This window comes from Erythranthe guttata, chromosome 10 (genome assembly GCF_056151865.1).
Source record: "Erythranthe guttata isolate IM_541 chromosome 10, IM_541, whole genome shotgun sequence".
Taxonomy (NCBI): Eukaryota; Viridiplantae; Streptophyta; class Magnoliopsida; order Lamiales; family Phrymaceae; genus Erythranthe; species Erythranthe guttata.
In genome coordinates, this window is record NC_142542.1 from 2,119,884 (window position 1) to 2,140,589 (window position 20,706).

General features: G+C 37.0%; 3 protein-coding genes, 1 non-coding gene and 1 pseudogene across 7 annotated transcripts; all 5 read left to right on the forward strand.

Moving 5' to 3' along the window:
• Positions 1-998: 998 nt before the first annotated feature.
• LOC105952700 (Leucine-rich repeat protein kinase family protein) lies at positions 999-7,091 on the forward strand. The gene is made up of 15 exons (XM_088824851.1): positions 999-1,559; positions 2,438-2,969; positions 3,200-3,705; positions 3,906-4,038; positions 4,300-4,371; positions 4,467-4,535; positions 4,628-4,699; positions 4,835-4,903; positions 4,986-5,143; positions 5,227-5,468; positions 5,640-5,766; positions 5,840-5,908; positions 6,007-6,193; positions 6,286-6,421; positions 6,500-7,091. Exons 1-15 carry the CDS (start codon positions 1,478-1,480, stop codon positions 6,833-6,835), a joined length of 2,790 nt encoding a protein of 929 aa, XP_088680977.1. The 5' UTR covers positions 999-1,477; the 3' UTR covers positions 6,836-7,091.
• A 171-nt stretch (positions 7,092-7,262) lies between these two features.
• On the forward strand, positions 7,263-7,376 carry LOC148767267 (U5 spliceosomal RNA). Its single transcript, XR_016034144.1, has one exon. It is a non-coding gene; the product is annotated as a U5 spliceosomal RNA (small nuclear RNA).
• Positions 7,377-8,350: 974 nt separating this feature from the next.
• On the forward strand, positions 8,351-8,840 carry LOC148767268 (L-type lectin-domain containing receptor kinase VIII.2 pseudogene; annotated as a pseudogene).
• A 484-nt stretch (positions 8,841-9,324) lies between these two features.
• On the forward strand, positions 9,325-11,810 carry LOC105952889 (nuclear transcription factor Y subunit B-1). Of its 3 annotated transcripts, none has more exons than XM_088824853.1 (6): positions 9,325-9,484; positions 9,620-9,870; positions 10,263-10,392; positions 10,627-10,713; positions 10,825-10,875; positions 11,519-11,810. In XM_088824853.1, exons 2-6 carry the CDS (start codon positions 9,635-9,637, stop codon positions 11,564-11,566), a joined length of 552 nt encoding a protein of 183 aa, XP_088680979.1. In that variant the 5' UTR covers positions 9,325-9,484; positions 9,620-9,634; the 3' UTR covers positions 11,567-11,810. The 3 variants fall into 3 exon arrangements, with proteins under 3 accessions (XP_088680979.1, XP_088680981.1, XP_088680982.1); XM_088824855.1 differs by having other exon boundaries at positions 9,330-9,491; XM_088824856.1 differs by lacking the exons at positions 10,825-10,875; positions 11,519-11,810 and having other exon boundaries at positions 9,344-9,484; positions 10,263-10,542; positions 10,627-10,717.
• Positions 11,811-12,665: 855 nt separating this feature from the next.
• Positions 12,666-19,980, forward strand: UPL4 (ubiquitin-protein ligase 4). Of its 2 annotated transcripts, none has more exons than XM_012976474.2 (18): positions 12,666-12,899; positions 13,446-14,087; positions 14,170-14,280; positions 14,385-14,501; positions 14,598-14,756; positions 14,834-14,995; positions 15,192-15,344; positions 15,429-15,550; positions 15,647-16,784; positions 16,914-16,988; positions 17,100-18,254; positions 18,347-18,574; positions 18,656-18,760; positions 18,900-18,980; positions 19,056-19,124; positions 19,217-19,345; positions 19,473-19,556; positions 19,647-19,980. In XM_012976474.2, exons 2-18 carry the CDS (start codon positions 13,479-13,481, stop codon positions 19,710-19,712), a joined length of 4,563 nt encoding a protein of 1,520 aa, XP_012831928.2. In that variant the 5' UTR covers positions 12,666-12,899; positions 13,446-13,478; the 3' UTR covers positions 19,713-19,980. The 2 variants fall into 2 exon arrangements, with proteins under 2 accessions (XP_012831928.2, XP_012831927.2); XM_012976473.2 differs by having other exon boundaries at positions 12,702-12,899; positions 15,647-16,814.
• Positions 19,981-20,706: the final 726 nt, after the last annotated feature.

Below are 20,706 nucleotides of genomic sequence, written 5' to 3' on the forward strand. Positions count from 1 at the left end.
CCATCTCATGTTCTTTTTTGTTATTTCACTAAATTAATTTATGAAATTGTGCTGATTTCCTCTTTTTTTTTTTTTTTTTTAATATCATAATTCATAATCCAACATAAACTTGTTTTCTTAAACCAAACAAAATTTTGCTTTATGTTAAGAGAAAAGAAAGCTAGAAAATGGGTTATTTTTAATATATTTAATAATGTTTTAACTTCTATTGTATCAGTATCACCATATTTTAACTCTATGGACTTGAATTTACTCAAAAAAAAAAAAAAAAAAAAAAAAACTCTATGGACAAGTAATCTGGCGTTTGCGGATGACGCGCGGGTGTGGGCGATTCATGCCCTTCTCCATTTTTCTTACCTCAAAATGTTATCCAATAAAGTATTGCCAAGTGGCGGCATGCCTTTTATGACTCCATTAGATTATTGACCGCTTCAAGACTCACAATTAAAGAAAAAAAAGGCTAATTTATTTATACTTTTGAAATACAATCTAATTTATTTAGAAAATAAAAAGTTAATTTCAAAAAAAATCACAAAAATTGAAAATTATAATTTTAGCAGTCGGAATGAAAATAAATTGTTTCTAAATTGAAGTCAGCGGAAATGAATTATAATAACTTTTATTTACTAATAAAGCAAAATAAATAAAAATATCGATATTATAAGTGCAATTTTAGCAAGAAAAAATGAAACCTTTGAAATTATATTAAGACTGAACGCGATTGATGTCAATTACTCCCTAAAATAATTAACAAAATACCGAGAACAACCTCTTTCAAGATTCGGACCTTCAATCATGACTTTTGTTCGTTGAACAAATAAAAAAAAAGATTATATTTAAAACTATCCTCAACTCTCATCACCAACTCCTTAAATTTTTTTATATCAATAATAAATTTATGTGTGAACAAGCATGCGTTAATAGCTAATCAAATCATTTTCATACCAAAAATTAAGAAAAAAAGTGGTGGGGTGGGGTGGGGTGGGGGTGGCAGTGCCAGAGTTCTTGCCACACTTTAACTCCAGCGAAAAAGATAATCATCTCCAGCTTCTTATTATTACTTAATTAAATAAATATTAATAATACATTTACTAGTTCAAGAACATTCTTCTTCTCCAGGGACTACAGTATACCTTCTTCAGAAGCTCCTAAAAATAAATAATTACAGAAAAGAAAAAAAAAAAGGGGGAATCTTGCCTCCACATATTTTCATCAACTTTTGCTCCTAATCTTTTTTCTGTTTAAAAAAATTAAATTAAAAATCTCTCCACTAATTTGACATCTCAATGAGTAGTCCAAAATTAGTTTCCTTCTTTTTCGCTGCCAATCTGATGTGATGCAGTTGCTTTCTATCTGTCCACTTTATTTTCTTCATCGTTTTTGTTTTTGTGGCTTCACCTCCCTTAGTTTAGTTTAGTTTAGTTTAGTACCCCTTTTCAGTTTTCAATTTTCATCGTCTTTGAAGAACAGAGAAGAAATGGTGGCTGTTCGATTTCTGTTTCTCCTTCTTTCTTTATATGTTCTTCTTCTCATGGATTCCTCCACAGCCCAGTTGCCAGGTCTCTCTCTCTCTCTCTCTCTCTCTCTCTCTCTCTCTCTCTCTCTCTCTCTCTCTCTCTCTCTCTCTCTCTCTCAATTGAATCTGCTGTGTTTTACATTTTTGAGTAATTTGTGTAATGGGTTTTGCTTTGTTCTTGCCATTTGAGTATCTGGTATCTTTTTAATGTATTTGTAGCACTGCCCCCTTCTGTGATGGGACTAGATTCTTGATTCTTTTTTTATTACCTGAATGATAATTTATTCTTGTGGTATATTTGTTCTCGTTGGTTGGATTCACTTGTTAAGGTTGTTGAACTTGAACTAACTGTTAATTACTTGTATGCCGAGTGGATTTTGAAAGAAAACGACAACACGAAATACAAGAATTTCCCGGTGACCCTGAAGTAGCAATGCATAAGTTTAAATCAAGTCCATATGACAGAATATTGTATATTATATATGTGCCGTGCAAGAACTATTATTGCACATAATTTGCAAAAAAGAATCATTTTTTAGCAAATTGGTGCCCTAGATTCAAGCATGAACTGTCGTTTTTAAGTAATCATTTGTTTGAGAACTTTTTTCGAGAGATTACATTTCTATATTTAGATAAAATGAGCCGACCTCTTCACTATGTTTAGATCTTGGACTTGCTATAATCTGTTTTGCCAGTTCGAATTAGGCATCGGTAGAGGGTTAATGGTTAACTCGTAAGTACTAGGATGCATTTTAACGAGCATTTCATTTGAGCATTGATTTGTCCCATTAACAAACTGTATATTCTTATGTGATTCTTTGTACAGTTTATAGCTCCTTGAACGATTCTTGATACGCGTCGGATATATATACAAGTCCATGTTTTTGTAGCCTTGTTCTTACAATATCTGACCCTATGCAGGTTTTGTAAGTGTGGATTGTGGTGGTAATGAAAATTTCACCGACGAGATAGGCCTCAATTGGAGTCCCGATAGCTACATATTAATCGGCAAAACAGCAAACATATCTGTAGCAAACGAGACGAGAAAACAGTACAAGACACTGAGATACTTCCCAGCAGACAATAACAAGTACTGCTACACCCTCAGTGTTGTACCTAGAACTAGGTATCTTGTCCGAGCCACCTTCTTGTACGGTGACTTTGACAGCAACAACGTGTACCCCAAGTTCGACATTTCGTTCGGGCCTACGAGGTGGAGTACAATAGTAATTTCAGATGCGGGTACGATCGAGAGCCAGGAGTTGATATTTCTGGCTGCAGACCCCACCGTCAGTGTTTGTCTGTCCAATGCTACGACGGGGCAGCCCTTTATATCTACGCTCGAGCTACGACAGTTTAACGGGTCCATTTATTTCAATCAGTTTGAGAACCAGTTCTTCCTTAGTCTCTCGGCGAGAATCAACTTTGGTGCGGAGAGTGATGCACCTGTCAGGTGTGTGTGTGTGTGAAATTTTGGAAGACTGTTAGTCACGAAACTCGAAACTGCTTTTAGTAGAAATGTAGAAGCAAAAGCTAGTGTTGCTAACACCAAATAAAAAAAAAAAAAAAAAAAAAAAAACAACTCATAATCAGATTCGAAAAGCTTTTGCAAAACCAGAGCACGTATCTTTGTATTTTTAGGTATCTTTTGCTCATAAAAATCTGTTCTTGATCCTATTGAAGGTACCCAGACGACCCATTTGACAGAATATGGCAATCGGATTCCGTGAAAAAAGCCAATTACCTTGTGGATGTTGCTCCTGGAACCGAGAAAATATCTACGAAAATGCCGATCGATGTAACCAGAGATGAAAGACCGCCACAGAAGGTGATGCAGACAGCTGTAGTGGGCAGAAATGGATCTTTGACGTATCGAATGAATCTTGATGGTTTCCCTGGCTTCGGTTGGGCTTTTACGTATTTCGCGGAAATCGAGGATTTGGGTCCTAGTGATGTTAGAAAATTCAGGCTTGTACTTCCTGGTGAACCTGATATTAGCAAAGCTGTTGTGAATATTCAAGAGAATGCACAGGGGAAATACCGTTTGTACGAGCCTGGATATTACAATATTTCGCTACCGTTTGTTTTGTCTTTTAGATTTGGGAAGACTTCCGATTCTACTGTGGGCCCTCTTTTGAATGCAATGGAGATTAATAAGTATTTGAGAAAGAGTGACGGCTCTGCTGATGGTGAGTGTTGGTTAAATTACTTAAAACTTATAAAGAATGCATTTTTACTCCGACATATTCATTAAAAGACATAGTAAGGGTTCTTGATTTTAAAGCATAATTAATATGATGAGTCGTCGTTTTCTTCTCTTCTTTTTCTATGTTATTTATAAATGGGAGTGTGCAAGAATTAAGACAGCAAATTTACTTGGTTTTTGCAGGATCACTTCTTGCTTCTGTAACAGCAGCTAATTCATTAGCAGAGTGGGCAAATGAAGGTGGCGATCCTTGTCTCCCAGCTCCTTGGTCGTGGGTCCAGTGTAGTTCAGATCTTCAACCAAGAATAACATCCATGTAAAAATTACGTTCTTTATTTTTTCTAAGGTTTTAATTTTTTTTGTTTGGGGACAAGCAATGATATTTCACACTGCCCTGTCGGTTAAAAAATCGGGGTGATTAGATGTTATGTATATATATGTAAAAAGGTGTTTGTACATTAGAATTATAAGGTTATATATATATATAAGGTTCTATTTTCGTTGATATAGTTACTAACTTAGACGTGGAATATGATCTATAACTGAAATTTATACGAATGTGTTTGTACCTGTACAGTAAACTGTCGGGGAAGAATTTAACAGGAACAATTCCGGTGGAGTTCACAAAGTTGGATGGCCTAGTTGAGTTGTAAGTTGCTTATTCGTTATTTGATTCGAAGATATTTTTTTGTTCATTATTTGGAGTGTCTTATAATTCTCGTTACAAACTTCTATTCATTGCAGATGGCTTGACAACAACTCACTGAGTGGTTCGATTCCCGATTTTTCTGGATGTCCTAACTTGAAAAAAATGTACGTGCAGTATAGTTCTTTCTGTGTACTTGGTTTCTTTTTTTCTTTTTTTTTTTTTCCGAACAACTCGAGAATTTTTGCTCGTTTGGCAGACATCTTGAGGATAATAAGTTGACTGGTGGCCTGCCTTCTTCCTTGGCGGATTTGTCGAATTTGAGAGAATTGTAAGTTTGAAGAGCTATTTTTCTCTTTCCTTTTTGTAGTTTGTATACTCCTTGACATCAAATTTCGTTACATTTTGTATACACGTAAAAAACTGATTATAATATTTCCGACTATTCTAATTGCTAATCATGCAGGTATGTCCAAAACAATTTATTATCAGGAAAAGTGCCACCTGGTCTTCTTAACAAAGATTTGGTTTTCAAGTGAGTATATTTTAGTTTTACGTAAAGAAAGGCTTACGATGGAATTTAATGATATATGTATATAAATATATAAATATTGTAGCTATACTGGAAACACGGGTCTACGTAACGAGGGCAATGGAGGAAAACATAAAGGTGTTGTTATAGGATTATCAGTAGGTGCTGCTGTTCTGCTGCTTATTGCTGCTATTATTTCCTTCTTAATAATGTCCAAAAGAAAGAAGAATTCTTCTAAGCAAGGTTAGATACACATACTTATAAGTTATAACCGAGTTTGTATTGTATTGACGCACGTATTTTATCTTTTTTTTTTTCGATTTCAGGAAAATTTCAACATGGTTTTCATGCTCAAAAGCTTACATCGTCCCTCAGCGACACTGCAACTGAAGCTGCACATTACTTCCCGTTATTCGAGATCGAGGAAGCCACTAAGAACTTTGAGAAAAAAATTGGATCGGGTGGTTTTGGGGTTGTTTATTATGGGATTTTGAAAGACGGAAGAGAAATCGCGGTCAAGATTTTGACTAATGATTCCTTCCAAGGGAAACGAGAGTTTTCAAACGAGGTACTTATCTCATTTTCTTGAATTTTTTACTTTCATTTGGAGAATGCTTTTTTTTTTTTTTTCGAATGGGCTTTGAATATTCGAACTTCTGTACGTACTTCATTGCAGTTATGTGACGACCTCAAATATATCGAATGTGTTTATTTAATATTGTTTTGCTAACTGAACCAGGTGTCTCTTCTTTCAAGAATACACCATAGAAACCTAGTACAGTTTCTTGGATATTGCCAAGAAGATGGAAAAAGTATTCTCGTTTACGAGTTCATGCACAACGGGACCCTTAAGGAACATCTTTACGGTGAACATTTCTCTTCCAAATACAGATAATTAAATTAAATTATTTTTTCTCAACCAAATAAATATTATGATAGGTCCATTAACACACGGAAGAGTTATTAATTGGATCAAGCGCCTCGAGATTGCTGAAGATTCTGCAAAAGGTAGGTTTATTAAATCATCCAATACACGCACCGAAAATTGGACAAAAGTAAAAACCCGAAATCATTGTCTTATGTTCTTTGTCCTAATAATGTATCAGGAATCGAGTACCTTCACACCGGTTGTGTTCCGTCAATTATCCATAGGGATTTGAAAACCAGCAATATTCTTCTCGACAAAAACACAAGAGCTAAGGTTTCAGATTTCGGCCTTTCGAAACTAGCTGTGGATGGCGCTTCCCATGTCTCGAGCATTGTTCGAGGAACCGTTGGTTATCTGGATCCCGAGTAAGCTTTTTTTTTTCTTCTTTTTTTTTATTCATATATTTTTCAAATACGAAACACAATTGCAGTAACCGCCGACGCTATGACTTATGCAGGTATTACATCTCCCAACAGTTAACCGACAAAAGCGACGTCTATAGTTTCGGAGTCATTCTCCTAGAGCTAATATCCGGTCAAGAAGCAATTTCCAACGAAAACTTTGGCAGCAACTGCCGAAACATAGTCCAATGGGTACACATTTCGTTTTCTTCTCTAAATTTTACGTTCTAATCGAACTTTATTAATCGCCTGCGATAAATCTACGGACAGGCAAAGCTGCACATAGAGAGTGGCGACATACAAGGAATTATTGACCCTTCGTTGCACGATTACGATATCCAGTCAATGTGGAAAATAGCAGAGAAGGCTTTGATGTGCGTACAGCCACACGGGAGCATGAGACCCTCGATTTCCGAAGTCATAAAGGAGATACAAGACGCACTCGCCATTGAGAAAGGAGCGGAAAATGTTAGAGAAGCGAGTTCCGATGAAATATCGAGGCACTCGGTTCACTCTTCTCTTAACTTGGGATCGTTGGATATCGGTGCCAGCGAGCACTATTTGTCTATTGACGATGACTCGATCGCAGGACCCATTGCTCGATAGAAGTTTTCTTTGCTCTTGCCGATTTTTTTGGTTGGTGTAATATTAATTTTTTTTTGGTGGCCTTGTGAGAAGAATTCTTGGTGTAGAGATGTAACTGTAAATTCCAAGGAGTTATAGGATGTTTTGTTGATCAATTTTTTTTTTTTTTTTTAAATTTATTCCAGAGAAACAAATAGCCCCTCACTTGTATTTGGTTTGATAGTTTGATTATGATTCTTTAATAGTTACTTATATGGTTGTGACTTGTCTGAATAAATGAATGCAATTATATATAGTATGGGAATTTGCCAAATGAAAATTATCAAAGAGAGAAGGGAGGATGAGTATTCTATATTCAGTATTTTTTGTCCCACATCGGTTGAGTAAGGAAAAGTGGAGATGGCAAGTGTGTATAAATATAGCCTGGTGGATTCCCTATTATTCACGCAGCCGCGCGGTAAGCACATAGCGAACTATTCTTTCGCCTTTTACTAAAGAATACCGTGTGCTTGCCGCATTCAAGCGGCATACGCCACTTTTTGGAGGGGTTTTTCCTAATCGGGATTACCCCAACTAATTCAAGTCTAAATTTTTATTTAATTTGTAATTTAATTATAGTAGTTGAACTAATTTTTCAAATTACGAAGTCTATCTTTCAATTTTGTATATGCTATTTTCTTTGTTTGATATGTAATGCTCCAATTGAATTTGTTATTCAATAAATTGTGTTTGTGGCATACAAATTTATTCAGTGTTAAGTAATTTCGAGTTTTTAATTAAAATGAATATTTTGTTTTTTTAAGGGCGAGAATGCATTTCTATTTTTTCTCTATTACCAGAAATGCCCTCAAAATTTTTCAATATTTACAGAAACGACCCTAAAATGTTTCTGATAGATGTTCGATGCATCATAGGTTATATATTATTTATAAACTATTTAATATTATGTAGAATTGGACCTTTATATTATTTTGAAATTCTGCATTTCTCAAAGTTTTGGGGCTTTTTTTGTAGAGTAAAAAGCAGTTTACCCCCTAAACAAATGCCCGTTTTGCACTTTGCCCCCCAAACAAAAAAAATTTGCACGTTCTTACCTAAACTCCGGTTTTTGTTGCACGGTGCCTCAAAATTGGAATTTTCAGGCCATTTTGACCGGATTCTTACCCACGTGCTTTTCACGTGAGTTTTAAAGGGGCAAAATAGTCTATTCACTTACCTTCTTAATAAATTAAAAAAAAAAACAAAAAACAAAATACAAAAAGAAAAAACGAAAAAAAAAGAGAAAAGGAAGGGCTGCCGACGCCATTTCTAAATATCGATTCTCTCCTCTCCCATACCACCACCACCGTTCACACACTCCCTCAATTAATTATTTTCTTCTTCAGTTCTCTCTCTCTCTCTCTCTCTCTCTCTCTCTCTCTCTCTCTCTCTCTCTCTCTCTCTCTCTCTGTGTCACGGGTGAGAAAAAAAAATACAGGACATAATAACTTCCTTGATTATTCGTTAATGGGTTATTGTTCTGAATTAATCTAGACAATGACGTCACTTTCCGGCGGGTTTTACTTCTGTTTGATTCTCGTAGCGAATTTCGTTTTATTCTTGTCCGCGTCTACTGATTTTGACTTCGGGACGCTTACTCTGTCCACCATGAAGCTGCTCGGCGACGCCCACATGAGCAACGGGAGCGTCAGACTCACTCGCGATCTCGGCGTCCCCTACTCCGGCGCCGGCAAGATCCTATACTCGAAACCCATCAATTTCCGGCGACCTGGCACCCAATCCCTGGGGAGCTTCTCCACATTCTTCTCGTTCTCCGTCACGAACCTGAACCCCTCCTCCATCGGCGGCGGATTAGCCTTCGTCATCTCGCCGGACGACGAGTACGTCGGCGACCCCCTTCCTTTTATGTTGCTGTTGTTATATTCAAATTCACCACGAAATCGATTATGAGGGTAGAGGGGATCTCGTCGGTGCCGCCGTGGTTTATCTAGATGAAGAAGAAGCCGTTCCGAAATCGCCTATTTGAGTGTAGAAATGGCGTCGGCAGCCCTTCCTTTTCTTTCTTTTTTTTTTTTCGTTTTTTCTTTTAGTATTTTGTTTTTTGTTTTTTTTTTTAATTTATGAAGAATGTAAGAGAATAGACTCTTTTGCCCCTTTAAAACTCACGTGAAAAGCACGTGTGTAAGATTCCGGTCAAAATGGCCTGAAAATTCCAATTTTGAGGCACCGTGCAACAAAAACCGTAGTTCAGGTAAGAACGTGCAAATTTTTTTTGTTTGGGGGGCAAAGTGCAAAACGGGCATTTGTTTAGGGGGTAAACTGCTTTTTACTCTTTTTTGTATCTGGGTCGATACTTTCAATTTGTTGTGGGCCAGTTTCTTCAATTTTGATTAATTACAATTCTTGAACTAATTAAATGAAAGCACTTGGGTGAAACGGCGTCGTATAAGGACCAGCGGTCTGCAAAGGGGGCACGTGGTCTTTAATAAAGGTAGCACCGTTCAGCCACCGACTCGTACGAATTTGGGTAAAAACCAACGGTGCCGATAAACCTAAATCCACTTTTCCCCATCTCTCAATCTCAGTCGTCGTCTTCTTCCCCATTTCTCCACCCTCCGATCCTTCTCTCGCGCCAAATTCCACTAATTCGACAAATTTCAGCTCTCAGGGGTAAGCAGTTAAGCATCTTCTCTCTCTCTCTCTCTCTCTGTTTCTCTCACTGCATTTGCGCACACATTCCTATATCTATCTATATATCCTATGTATGTTTCGGTGACCTAGGGTTTTTGATTGAATTTTTTTCAGCTACTTTTTGACCGAATGGCGGACGGATTGTCATCACAGGAAGCTCCGGGGAGCCCCAACGGCGGCAGCCACGACAGCGGCGGCGACCTGAGTCCGCGCTCCGGTTACCGTGAGCAGGATAGGTTTTTGCCAATTGCGAATATTAGCCGGATCATGAAGAAGGCACTCCCTGCTAATGGGAAGATTGCTAAGGATGCGAAGGAGACTGTGCAGGAATGTGTTTCCGAGTTTATTAGCTTCGTCACCAGCGAGTATGTCGACTTTTTTTTTTTTTTTTTTTTTTTTTTAAATTATAAATTCAGTGCTGCTTGTTTGTATGTATGCAATTTGAGATAGATTTATTGAATTTTTCTGTTTTCTCTGATTTCTGACTTAATTTTCATTGAGTTATGTATGTCAATACTTGCGCGCATGCAACTCTTATTCATCATTTTGTTAAGTGTGGACCGGTAGCTCGATTTTGTTGTTGTATCTACGAGAAATTGTTTATCCGTGTTATGTAAGAATCAGTATTATTGCCTATGGGATGAATCCGTACTAACTATTTTTGGAGGTCTGTTAATGAATGGATGAATGTAAATTAACGTGCGGGTGTTTTCGAGACCCTAGACTGAAAGTATATTTGGTGGCTCTGTTATGTTAGGGCAAGCGATAAGTGCCAGAGAGAGAAAAGAAAGACAATCAATGGGGATGACTTGTTGTGGGCTATGGCAACTTTAGGTTTTGAAGATTACATTGACCCTCTGAAAGTGTACCTGGCTAGGTACAGAGAGGTAAATTGTGTTCTCATGTTTTTCTCGGTCTCTTTTGAGTGTCTATTGTTAGAAATAAACTTACTTTTGCATCTGATGAGCTTATTTTCCCCTTTTTGTTTTTGAAAATCGGTTGACTTGGATTGCTCTTGATGCGTGTGGCAGATGGAGGTGAGTTTAGTGATGTATTCTGCAGGATGATTATTTCTTTTTTTCTTGTGCAAAATGTGGATCTTTACTCATGTTTCACAACAGGGTGATACAAAGGGATCGGGAAAAAATGCAGATGGATCATCAAGGAAGGATGGATTACAGCAACAAATTCCTAATTCACAATCACAGGTATCCTTTGTCGTACGCATTTTTGCTTTACTGGACTTATTTTATATTGTGATGTGTATGGATTTCAAATTACCGGCATTCTTAATTAATTAGTTCCTGCTATGTCCACAGCATGTCCACCAGGGTTCTTTTTCACAAGGCATGAATTACGGAAATGTCCAGGTACCTCAATCCCCGTGCTTCTTCATGTCATTATTGTTTATGTTTTATACAGAATGTCTAAGATGCTTCTGCTTCTGCTTTGTTTAACATATCTATGGATAAGAAGTGTAGTAAAAAGGGAAAAACAAGGTCTCGAACTTGAGAATTTAGTAACAGCAAGCAAAGTTATTTCAACAAGATCTATTTTTTGCTGGCTATTATGGTTTTGAATGGAAAGCCGAAATACTTATATTCGGCTAATCGCTCGGAACATATCTAAGTTGTACCCAACCTGAGAACACTCTATAAGTTAGCTTGGATTTAGCCGACTGTTATTTGAAGCAATGCACATAATGAAAATTTTATCCTCCTTATTTGTTTGGGTGTATTATTGTGGTTACTTCCACACAACTCAATCGAATAACTATATCTTAAGCGTGACAGTGCGTAACCGTGTTTGCAAACTTTCTTGTTCGCTATCGGTATTATCTATTTACTTTTCACTCCAGAGTTCATATAGTTACTTCCCAATCAGATTTATCATCAAATCTCTTCGTCTCTTGGATGAATGGAATTAAACTGGTGTTCTTTTTGCGTGTTAGAATTCCTACGAGTTGGTATTAAAATTCTTACTGATTTTTATTTTTCGCTTGTGTTATTCTAGCAACAAGCTCAACACATGATGGTCAAAATGCAAGGCATGGATCAGTAGCAACGACTCGTTTCTCAACCAACGCCCCGCAGCTTCATCCTGTAAGAGAGCTCACAAAGTTACAAGATGCATTACATTTGCGCTGTAAACTCTTTTTTGACGATTTACTTGTGCTCGTGTATACTCTTCGTAGTCTAGTAGTAGTAGTTTGTATTCTGCTTCGACAATAATTATACTGCAATTTGAGGATATCTTGTTATCTCAGGGAAAAGGATCTAATATCACCTTTTTATTTTGCCTGGTTTTTGGGTCAAATATACTTTGTTTTTGGCAGATAACTAGAAATACCTAAATTGAAGGCAACGTTAGATAACTATATTTCATTTGAATTAATGCTAATTTATTTTATATGCTACAAAATAAATGGAAAAAGGAAAATAAAAGGTCGACCTAGCCTTTTTTTTTCCTTCTTTAATTGGAATATAATTAATAGTACTAATAACAAGTCTTCATCACTCCTTTTCCTTTAACCATGTCCATTAATCATTTAAAAGCTTGTCACCACTCTTTTTCATTGAAAATTTCAATAATTAATTAATTATTTTTTTGGTGCAATTTAGTAGAGATAAGATTATTCTAAAACTCGTTTGCTTGTGATTATTAGCTTAGACCGACTAGTGAGATGTTCGATTGCTAAGATTCAATGTTACTCAAGCCCGCTGCCCGCTATTAAAGTGGAAGCCCTCAATTAAATTATATTAGTGACACGGGGATTAACAAAAAAACAATTTTATCCTTAAACAATAACTAAATCCTGCTAAATAACAATTCACATATAATACTAGAATATAACTAATTTAATATATTAATTCTCTCAAACAAAAGAAATAATTAGTGAAAAATAAAATTTTCAAAAATAAATATTAGTCGTATTATATATATATATTTATCATGGCAAATATATATTTATTAGATTTCTTAATTATTATGTCGAATTCTTGGAAGATACTTAATTTGAAAGGAAATAATATATATTTATTAGAGGCACAAACTCCATGCGGCTAGACCACATCTGCCAAACTAGTCATAGCATCCTAGCCCTACACGTGTCACATTGCCCCACAGATAAATCCCTTATTTTATTTACTTTTTTAAATTTAATATATTAATAAGTCCCCTTTTTAATAAAACAATTAAGCTTACCCTGTTTTCTCTCTATCATCATCATCATCATCATCTTCCGTATATACACACACTTCTTAACCTGTATATATATATGCTGTATATACGTATATATATTATGAACTTCGTTTCACGTCAGAATAGCAACTAACCCTGGAATTCGCAAACCCTAGGAATTCTGGCACGATCAATTACCCCTAAACAACTACAGGTAACAGAAAAGGAGAATATATAACGAATTCTTGATCGGGGGTTTGAATTGTTTTAACCTTTTAATCGATTTTTTTCTTTTGGTTTTGTTTCGGCAATTTCTCCTTTTTTCTTTACCTGAGTTTTCCTTATTTTGGTTTCGGTAACAGAAAAGAGAAGAGTCCTGTTTTTTTTTTTTTTTTTTTTTTTTTTTTTTTGGGGTTTATTTTTCGCCGTGGTTGATTATAATCTACTTTGTTGGTAAGTGATCAGTGTTTATGGTTTTGTTACAAAGTCAAGTCCTTACTGATTTTTCGTCTTTTGTATTTGTTGTGTATTCTGTTTCATTAACCCACTGCAACCCCTGTTTCTCTCTGTCATTGTGGCTTTGTTTTCATTGACTTTACACTCTAAGAATGGATGATTAGCAATTTTTATTCATCGTTACAGATTTTGGGGTAATTTTGCTGATTTGTGCTGTTTGGTGCTCAATTAGTTGAATGCTATTTTGGATAGTCACTTTGTGGTTGAATTTGTTTTTTGTTTTTTTGGCTTGTTTTATTGACAGTGCCAAACTCTGGGTCTGCTAAGTAGCATATGAATGGAAAATCGAGGCCAAAAAAGAACCGAAGACGTAGACGAATTGCCAGCAGATAAGCGTCCGTGCAGTTCGTTAGAATTTCGGCCAAGTTCCTCAAATTCGTCACCTCAAACACCGATGAGTACTGCTCATGAATCTCAGGATGGTGACATGGACACATCATCGTCAACTTCTGGATCAATTAGATCTGAGGGTGGTGAGGGGGAGAAAGAATCTGTGTACGGCTCTTGTGATTCTGATAACGGTGTTCACGACTACTATAGGCATAGAATAGGGAATGATCAAAGCAAGTTTAAGAAAATGCTGTCTAGTTTAAGCGAGGAGGTGGACGAATCAGGGCAGTTGGCTTTACTCACAGAGCTCTGTGAATTGTTGTCCTTCTGTAGTGATAGTTCTTTATCGAGCCTAATGGTGGACTCGTTTTCGCCGATACTTGTTCGATTGTCGAGACACGAGAGCAACCCGGATATAATGCTCCTAGCTATAAGGGCTCTAACTTATTTGTGTGATGTTAATTCGCGATCCTCAGGTTTTCTTGTGAGACATGATGCAGTTCCTGTTCTTTGTCAAAGATTAATGACAATGGAATTCCTCGATGTGGCAGAACAAGTATGCTCTGCTAATCTTGTTTGTGTATTATGCAAGTTGAACTTTTTCTTCGATTATTTTGAATGTGCTGTTTCTGATGTAGTGTTTACAAGCATTGGAGAAAATATCACGCGAACAACCACTTGCTTGCTTGCAGTCTGGCGCAATAATGGCTGTTTTAAGATATATTGATTTCTTTTCAACTAGTGTGCAGGTATGTTCCAACATCTGTGCAAAGGAATACACGTGTCAACTTTTTACATGGTTATGGCATTCAAAACTGAGTTTTCCTTACTATTTTGTTTTGTTGTATCGTAGAGGGTTGCACTTTCTACTGTGTTCAATATATGCAAGAAACTCTCTCCCGAATCTCCTGGACTTTTCATGGATGCAGTTCCAATTTTATGTAATCTTCTCCAATATGAGGATAGACAGGTCAACATCCCATAATGCTTCGTTTCTTACCAATCGGTCTTCTAGAACTACTCCCGTTTCCATTTTCTGACATTGACCTATTTCTCTATTTTTCAGCTTGTTGAAAGTGTGGCAAGTTGCTTGATCAAAATAGGGGATCAAGTCCGTCGTTCTCCTGATTTGTTGGATGAAATGTGTAAACATGGACTGGTTCAGCACACTCTACATCACATTGGTTTAAATAGCCGAACTACCCTTTCTCAACCAACTTATATTGTAAGCAGAAGTTTCTGTATATTTCCTTTTCTTCCATTTAAGTTCAATGAAATTTAAATCTTGTACTTGGTTAACAGGGGTTGGTAGGATTACTCGTCAAGTTGGCTGCTGGCTCTACTGTTGCTTTCAGGACACTTTTTGAACTCAATATAAGCAACACTTGTAAAGACATACTGTCATCTTACGACCTGTCACACAAAGTGCAGTCTACTCTAACTGTGGATGGGCATCACAATCGGGTTGGCAACTCTCTCTCTCTCTCCCCCCCTCCCCCCCCCCCCCCCCCTCCCTCCCTCCCTCCCTCCCTCCCTCCCTCCCTCTCTCTCTCCCCCTCCCCCCCTCCCTCCCTCCCTCCCTCCCTCCCTCCCTCCCTCCCTCCCTCTCTCACACATTAAATCATTGTAATAATTGAGACTTCCTCACCTTACTTGTCAGATACATGAAGTTTTGAAGTTGTTGAATGAGCTTCTTCCAACAAATACTCCAGAACAGGATAATCAGCAGAAGTCGGAGAAAGAAGATTTTCTTTTTAGCCATCCTGATATTCTGAAGAAGTTTGGAGTTGACTTACTCCCTACCTTGATTCAGGTTGGTGTTTCACATTTGTCTTGAATAATTTGTACTCAAATTCTCCTCCATAGTTCTCAACTTGTCCTTTTCACCCTCGATCAGGTGGTGAATTCTGGTATGAATCTGTTCATGTGTTACGGCTGTTTATCTATTATCAATAAGTTAGTTCACTGGACCACATCTGATGGACTTCATAGGTTGCTACAAACTGCTAACTTTTCAAGGTGAAAGGAATTTCTTCTCTGCCCCATGATCTAGAAATAGTGTACGATTTTCTGATTAAAAATTTTTCCTAATCCAAAATTTGGATTGAATGGCAGTTTTCTGGCTGGAGTGTTCACGAGAAAGGATCATCATGTGATATTATTGGCCCTTCAGATTGTTGATGCAATAATGCTCAAGCTTCCGCATGTTTACTTGAACTCCTTTATCAAAGAAGGAGTTCCATACTCCCTCTATGTGTTATTTTCGCCAGATAAAGATTTGAAGGGCTCTCCAGTTTCCGATGGTATAGGGGTGGAAAATGACGCAGCTCTGAAACCAGCTTCCCGAGGTGTCCATAGGTGCCCATGCTTTGCATTTGATATCTGTCAGTCGTCAAAGTCTCCAGAAAATGGGACCTGCAAGCTTGAGAAAGATACTGTTCAGATTCTTGCGAAACGTATATGGATTAGTTACTTTGAAACGGAATCGGTGAACCCTGAGAAAGGAGTAACCGATGTTCTTCAGAAGCTCAGAACCTTATCTACTGCATTAACAGTCCTGGTGAACGAGTCCCAGGAAGAAGCAACATCTAGTAAACTGGAGGAGGATTTTTTTGATCTTTTGCATCAAATCGTGTCGGAGCTTAAAGAAGAAGATTCTATCTCCACTTTTGAGTTTGTGGAGAGCGGACTTATAAAATCATTAGTCGATTACCTATCAAATGGCAGGCATATTGGACAAGAAGTTACTCATGCAGCAGATCACTTTTGCACTATGGGAAAAAGATTTGAGGTTTTCGGACAACTATTGATGTCATGTACCGATCCAGCTTCAGAGAAATCTTTAATTCTGGCACTAATACAGAGATTGCAGAATGCTCTCTCGTCTGTTGAAAATTTCCCTGTTATCCCAAGTCATGCATATAGGACTAGGAATTATTATGCCACTGTTCCATCTGGGCATTGCACTCCATACCCATGTCTGAAAGTTCAGTTTGTGAGGGAAAAAGAGGAGAACTGTCTGCGTGACTATGCTGATGATATTGTCAATGTTGACCCCTTTGTGCCTCTGGAGGAAATTGAAGGATATTTGTTGCCTAGAGTGAGAAATGATAAAACTGTGAATTCGACTTTGAGATCTGAAGATTCAAATCTGAAAGATAGCACATGTTCTCCTTCACCATCAGATTCAAGCACTCCCCAAGGCAAAAGTGCAGAGGATATAGCACCCATGGTTGATGTTGACGAACTGCAGGTTTATACTCGTCTACAACAATTCAAGCTGGTTGACTTATATGCCCTTTTATTAAGCGCCGCTCTATCCATTTAATTAGACAAGACTTGGAATTTCATATTTTTTTTTCCTCTTCTTTTCCCTTTGCAGGAAGTGAAACCGAATTTGTTGTCTTCACCAACAAATACATCCAGTTCCGCACAAAAAGTTATGGACGCAGCAGAGGTAATTGATGTTCCTGGTCATAGCTATTGCTTTCACATGACATTTGTCTGTACTTATGTACTGTTATTTCGAGTATTATGACAACACTTGTGCCTATCTACATGATGCAAGGATTCGGTTGATCAAGAGGGGCATAATCCTCTTCAACAAGAGGCCAGTACGAGCACTGACAGTGAAGATACTCCAGCAAGTTTGCAGCTTTATTTGGAAGGGCAGGAACTGAACTGTAAGTCGACACTGTACCAGTCTATTCTCAAGCAGCAGACCGGAACAGAACACGATAGTATGTCGATTGCAACCTTGTGGAGTCGTGTATACAAAATAACTTACGGAAGACACGCCACAACCGAAAGAATTCACTGCAAGCGCAGTCATGACGAGTCTACACTTTCTCTTTTATGTGAAAAGACCTTTTCTCAGTACACTCCATATTTCTGCCGCATGTTCATTTCTAATGCTGAAGCTGAGGAATTAGGTCCAAGTTATGATGTAATATCGCTTCTAAAAAGCTTGGAAGGAATAAACAGATTGAGATTCCATCTGATGTCTCGCGAGACAACACGTGTATTTGCTGAAGGAAGAACAGACGATCTGAATAAGTTAAACTCCGCAATTTGCGAAGTTCACCAAAACGAATTTGTCAACAAGAAATTGACAGAAAAATTGGAACAGCAGATGCGGAATCCTATTGCTGCTTCAGTTGGAGCCATGCCTTCGTGGTGTACATTGTTAATGAGTTGGTGCCCGTTTATATTCGGTTTTGAAGCAAGGTGCAAGTATTTCCATATAGCAGCATTAGGGCGTTTGCCAAATCATACTCAATCTACGTCTCATGGTAATAATGGTAGTGGCTCGAGTGGCAGACATCAAAATCCACGCAAGAAGATTTTGGTTCACCGCAATAAAATATTGGAATCTGCTGCCCATATGATGGAACTGCATTCCCGTCAGAAGGTTGTTCTTGAGGTGGAATATAGTGAAGAGGTGGGTACTGGTCTTGGTCCCACATTGGAATTTTATACGTTAGTTTGCCACGAGTTTCAAAGAAATAGCCTAGGTATGTGGCGAGATGACTGTTTGGTCTCTCTTTTTGGTCTATTCCCCCGCCCTTGGTCACCTTCACAAAGCACATCGAGCAGCACAGTGCATTCCGAAGTGATTAAAAAGTTTACTCTATTAGGACATATAGTTGCTAAAGCTATTCAAGATGGTAGGCTTTTAGATCTTCCATTTGCAAAGGCTTTCTATAAACTCATTTTGGGGAAGGTAATATAATTTTTTTTAATTGACCACTGGTTATTATTATGTTAGGATTTGCAATTTTTTTTTATTTACCTTTTTTGTTATCCTTTATGTAGGAACTTTCTCTGTACGACATCCAATCATTTGATCCTGCATTAAGTAGGGCTCTTTTAGAGTTCCAGGCTGTTGTTGAGAGGAAGCAGTATTTGAAGTCCCATTGTGAGGACAGTTCACGTGATGTTGACGTGCTCTTGAGAAACACGAAAATCGAGGATATGTGTCTTGATTTTAGCCTTCCTGGGTATCCGGATTATGTTCTTGCATCTGGGCTCGACTCAAAGATGGTTGGTTTTTGCAGTACTCTTACATTATACTAGATTGACAAATTCTATGTATTTTTTCACTTAATTTGAATTCTGATATAGGTGAATCTCCATAATTTGGAAGAATATGTCGCGCTGATAGTCGACGCGACAACAAAATCTGGAATTGCTAGACAAGTGGAGGCATTCAAGTCAGGTTTTGATCAGGTTTGTTGTTTTGATTTCTATAACAGTGTCTCAAATGTCCTTTTGAAGACCGATTTCGTGTTTTCTGTTCTGAATTCACTTATTATTATATTGATCAACAAGTTATAACACTGTATACTTCTTATTTAATGGCTTACAGGTCTTCCCTATAAGACATCTTAAGGTTTTCACGGAAGAAGAATTGGAGCGTTTACTATGTGGAGAACATGTGCTATGGAATGTAAGTTGATAATACTTTCTGTTTTAATAAGCTGAATCGTTTATTTGGTTTGCGACTAATTTCCTTTGAATACAGTCGGACGAGCTTTTGGATCATATCAAATTTGACCACGGGTACACAATCAGCAGTCCTCCAATTGCAAACGTCAGTGTATATTTATTGCATTTCTTTTTATTTGAGATCTCAATTGGTTTTTTTGCAAGTCGAATGATGAATTTTTTTATTTTAACATTCAGCTACTGGAGATTATGAAAGAGTTTGATCTGAAGCAGCAACGAGCGTTCTTGCAGTTTGTGACTGGTGCACCCCGTCTTCCAACTGGAGGATTGGCTTCTCTCAGCCCTAATTTGACAATTGTTCGCAAGGTCAGAACAATTATATATTCCTCATTTTTTGTATTGTTGCTTTCGATCAAATAAAACAATTAAATAAATTAGTGAAAATGTTAAATGAATGACAAATTTTATGCGTCTTTTTTTGATTTCCAAACAGCATTGTAGCAAGGGGATAGATGATGACTTGCCTAGTGTGATGACGTGTGCAAATTATCTGAAGCTTCCACCGTACTCGTCAAAAGTGCGTCTTTTTCTTTCTCTACTCGTTTTTTTTTTCATTCATTTCGTTTACGGGTGAAAAATATTTAAATTTCGAGTGTTGATTTTGCAGGAAGTCATGAGAGAGAAGCTCTTGTATGCTATAACAGAGGGACAAGGATCATTTCATCTTTCGTAATCTCCGTTTCGTGGCTGAAGAGTTATATAAAAAGTGTATATATATGGGTTTAAGCTTATTTAGTGATTGTACATAATTTGGATTTTAGATGGAAAAAGCGGAAACACTTTGGTCGTTCACTCTGGGTTCGAATACGGTGTATATATTTGGCTACTTAACACGAGTAGACGAGGTCAATGTTTAGGGCATGCATATAACATCTTTCTCGTATAACCGCATATAACATCTTTCTCGTTATAACTGCATATAACGTCTTTCTCGTTATAACCGCTTCCGTTTCTTGATGTTGGCCTTATATGATTTGAGGCACTGTGTGTGTGTGTGTGTGTGTGTTGGGGGCAACTGTGGCAGTTAAACTAATATGCAGCAGGTAACTAATAATAAATAGAACTATGTTTCTAAGTTATAACAAATGGAAAATCTTCTCTACAACTAGTCTTGTTGAATTTGGGTGATTGGAATTATGAATTTTCAAATATGACTATGAAATTCGAATATCTATTGTGTATATATATTTTTATTAATATTTATCAGAATTTTATTATTATAAATTATAGTAAAAAAAATCAAAAAAAAAATGACTTGTAATTTTTTTTTAATTATTTATATGAAGTTTAATTTTATATTAATTAAAAATAAGAAAATTAAGTTAAAATTTAAAAGAGTAAAAAAACACGAGAGCTAGCACACGAATAGAATGACTCGTCAAAAAACTCTAGCTCGAAAAATTCGAGTTCCAGCTTTTGTTAAGCTGGCTCATTTACAGCCTAGGCTTTTAAATATCTGTGCATAGTCGACTTCCTTCAACCTATCCACATCTACATGGTGATGATCGGCATTTTTCGGGGAATTTTTTTTGGAAACGAAAATATTACTTGCAAAATTTAATAAAAGAAAGATTATATCGAAAATTTAATGTTTAATTTTTATTATAAAACTATTAAAATCATAAATGGAAGTACTAAAATAAGTTGAATTATGTATATATTAAAAA